Genomic DNA, 3,531 nt, shown 5'->3' on the forward strand with positions numbered 1-3,531 from the left:
AACGTGAGCTACTTCGGTGTGTGAATATAGAGCAGAAACGTTCTTGTAGACTGTCGTTTTTACGTGCAGCAGCAACGTCACGGGTTATAGCGTTTCTAAAAGGGTCAAATCGTGAAATAGTTTCATACAGAGTTCATTTTGTGCTATAGTTTTAGATTAAGGTCAAAACAGTGAAAAAAACTCCATTCATAACACAATATAGTACAACATTGAATATATACCATGATATGAGACCAAATCCCCTCTTCTCTCATTTAATTATGAGTCATCTCAGCAAAAGTGCTTAGTTGGCATGAATAATTTTGCTTATGATACTCCTATTACGACCAACCTGATACTCCTATTACGACCAACCTTATGCATGTTCCATGCATGAAGCTGGTTGCCTTTCGGTGAAGGATGCTGATCTCCAAACTGGTGGAGTGAGTGTTTTTTATCATAGGGATGACGAGTCCTTTTAGACTTGTTGCTTGAACTTCATTATGCAAAAAGTACAAACCATTTGAACTAGAAATGGTAAATGCATATAACCTGAATTCGTAATAAAACATTCTCTTATAAGTATAGTTATTGAATGACAAGAAAACATTTACACTTTAAATAAATTACGTTTCTCATCAAGCCAAATAAAAATAAAAATCAAGACTGCTAATCACATGGGAGTCTACAGACCCGTTTATTCCAGATAAGCTTATATATGCTTAAACAATAAAGAATGTACTACATCAATTATAAAGCCAATCAACTAAACAACAATTTCCTACATCAATTATAAAGCCAATCAACTAAACAACAAATTCCTTAAAAAAACAATTTCTCGGTTTGATTGTGCTGCATATGTCTGCCTTTTTTCCTATGTGGATTGTTTAGCAGGTAGGCATGTTGGGAGGCGGAGGCATCATTTTAGCTCCAGAAGCCTTGCCATCCTTCACGATGAAGACGGTGTTCATTCCCCACACCACATGGCGATCAAAATGGCAATGCATGAACCACACACCTAAACAAGAGGGCAAACATATATGATTATTAGTTGATTAATTCGCTCCAACGAATTTCACAGGCATAGTCCAAAATTAACCTGAATATATATACAGTAGTGAACTCACCAGGATTTGTTGCGCGGAATCGGATTGCGGCCCAGCCAGCTTTGGGCACGGAGACGGTGTTCTGGTGCGGTGGGTCGACCAAGTTATAGCTGTCCGGGTCCTTGTGCTCGTCAAAATTACCGAAGCCTCTCCCCACGACGTAGAAAGTGTAGCCGTGCAGGTGCATGGGGTGGTTCTCGGCGCCAAGGATGGAGGTGTCCTGGAACACCACCTCAATGACGGCGCCGTACTCCACCACCTTCACCTTGGTGCCGCGCTTGGTGGCCCATCGCTCCATGGGGTCGTTGTCCACGTCCGTGAAGTTGAAGAAGAATGGCGGCTTGCTGGGGAAGTCCGTCTCGAACACGCCGCGGATGGAGCGGTAGTAGGCGCCGAGGATGTCGACGGCCGGGTTCGCGAAGCTCACGTTGTTCAGGCTCGCCGCGAGCCGGTTGCCGGCGGGGCCCCCGCACGTCTCGTTGGCGGCGCAGGGGAGCACGTTGACGGCGATGGTGACGAGCATGCGCTCGTCGACCTCCCTCGGCAGGTCCACCGGGTGGTCCTTGCTGCCCAGGGACCGGAGCTGCGCCGTGTACGCCGTCGCCGAGTCGATGTCGTTGACGCCCGGAAGGTCAGCAGGGAACTCCGGCGAGCCCGCACGCGATGGCGTGTCGTCCATGTATTCCACGACGGCGGTGGCCGTGCTGTTGTTGACCTCGATGTTGGGGTTGGACGCGAAGGTCCTCGCGGCCATGTAGTACCGGCCACGATCCGCGCGGTTGGCTTCGAGGAGTGCGTCCACGGTCTGCCCCGGCGCAATCATGATGTGCTTGACGCTGAACGGCTTGGTGTAGTGGCCGTCGGTCCCGACCACGGTGAGGTTGTGCCCGGCGACGCCGAAGAAGAGGTCGTTGGAGAGCCCCGCGTTGATGATCCGGAGCAGGTACGTCCTGCCGTTCTGCACCGGTATCTTGTAGGTGCCGTCCTTGGAGCATGGGAACAGGTCCCCCGGCTGCCCGTTGATGGTGTTCGCGTCCGAGACGTTGATCTCGCCGCCGGTCCGCCCCGCCTCCTCGAGTAGGTGGTTCACGTCGGCATTCCACCACTCACCTGCATGCATGCATGGGAGTATATATATCAAGTTAACGACGTTCACGCAGCGACAACATGGATTAATTGTACGCCTCGACGAAATCAATGGAAGCATGCATGAATGTATATACCGAGGATGATGGGTATCTCCTTGTGTGGCTTCTTGAAGGGGAAGGTGGTTCCGAGCTTGGGATGGATGACAATGGCGCCGTGGATTGTGGTGCGGTCGAAGTCGCTGTGCGCGTGCCACCAGAGGGTGCCCTCTTCCTCGGACAAGATGACCCGGTAGGTGAAGTTGCCGCCGGGGCGGATGGGACACTGGGTAATGTACTCCGGCCCGTCGGACCACGGGTTGCGTGGCTGGTCCACACCATGCCTGTGTACACGTACATATACATGTCGCCTCAGAAGACACTCCGGTTTTTGGATGGTTATCTATATATATGCAGTGAACGGCCGGCGCCGGGCTAGCCAGCTAACTTAATTACCAGTGGATGGTGATGTTTTTATCGCCTTGGTTGTAGACGTTTACGATGAGGAGATCACCCTTGTGCGCGTAGATGGTTGGGCCGGGGAACTGGCCGTTGACGGTGAGGACGGTCTTCTCCTTGCAAAGCCTTGTGTAGTTGCTCTCCTTAATCTGCAAAAAATACGATGAACAACGAACGTCACAAGTATGCTTATGGTATGCTGAGGTGACATGTGTACATCTTAAGAGAAACAATATGTAACTCTGTGTAATATAGAAATAAATGCAAACGGACTTACAAAGAAATCGTGGTGACGAGTCTTTGCGCTAACGGAAACTCCCAGCGCTATAACGGCCCCAAGTAACCAAAGCACCACCGGTATCTTAGCTACACCCATCGCCGGCCGACGGCCGTCGCCACTCACCGAGTTCTGCGCAGCTCGACCGTGAACAGTCAGAGATCAAGAAGCTAGCTAGCCACAAGTTATGCACGTACGCTAGCTAGCTGCTGCTTGAGCTAGCAAATGTGGAAACTAATGCATGTGTGGGATGAACTGATGATGGCAATCCCAAGCAGACGCACGAGGTATTTATAGGTCATATGGGGGGTGGGGGGCAGGATCGAGCCCGGTCGACGATGCGTGCGTTCATGGTTTCATTCATATGATTAGCTTGTCTTCTTGACTTCTTGTCGAATAATAATCGGTAGAAAGGCGGTGGCTGCTTTGGCCGAGCCGCCCACCGCGACGACGTGAAATGCATGCATGCATGCAGTTACCCCTGGATTTTAGTATTAATTGTTTGTTGGTCGCTGTCATGCATGCTACGGAAAAAAGACGACAGCGTCAAGGCCTTGAATCCTTCGCGGCAACTGCCCGCGGAATT

The 3,531-nt window shown here is 50.6% G+C and overlaps 1 protein-coding gene across 1 annotated transcript; it reads right to left on the reverse strand.

Annotated features, from left to right (window-relative positions):
- Positions 1–647: 647 nt before the first annotated feature.
- Positions 648–3,207, reverse strand: LOC123411730 (putative laccase-9). The gene is made up of 5 exons (XM_045104693.1): positions 2,946–3,207; positions 2,666–2,817; positions 2,309–2,553; positions 1,107–2,195; positions 648–997 (listed from the first exon to the last, which is right to left on the reverse strand). Exons 1-5 carry the CDS (start codon positions 3,042–3,044, stop codon positions 867–869), a joined length of 1,716 nt encoding a protein of 571 aa, XP_044960628.1. The 5' UTR covers positions 3,045–3,207; the 3' UTR covers positions 648–866.
- Between the last annotated feature and the right edge of the window lie 324 nt (positions 3,208–3,531).

Source organism: Hordeum vulgare, chromosome 7H (assembly GCF_904849725.1).
Source record: "Hordeum vulgare subsp. vulgare chromosome 7H, MorexV3_pseudomolecules_assembly, whole genome shotgun sequence".
In the NCBI taxonomy this organism is placed as follows: domain Eukaryota; kingdom Viridiplantae; phylum Streptophyta; class Magnoliopsida; order Poales; family Poaceae; genus Hordeum; species Hordeum vulgare.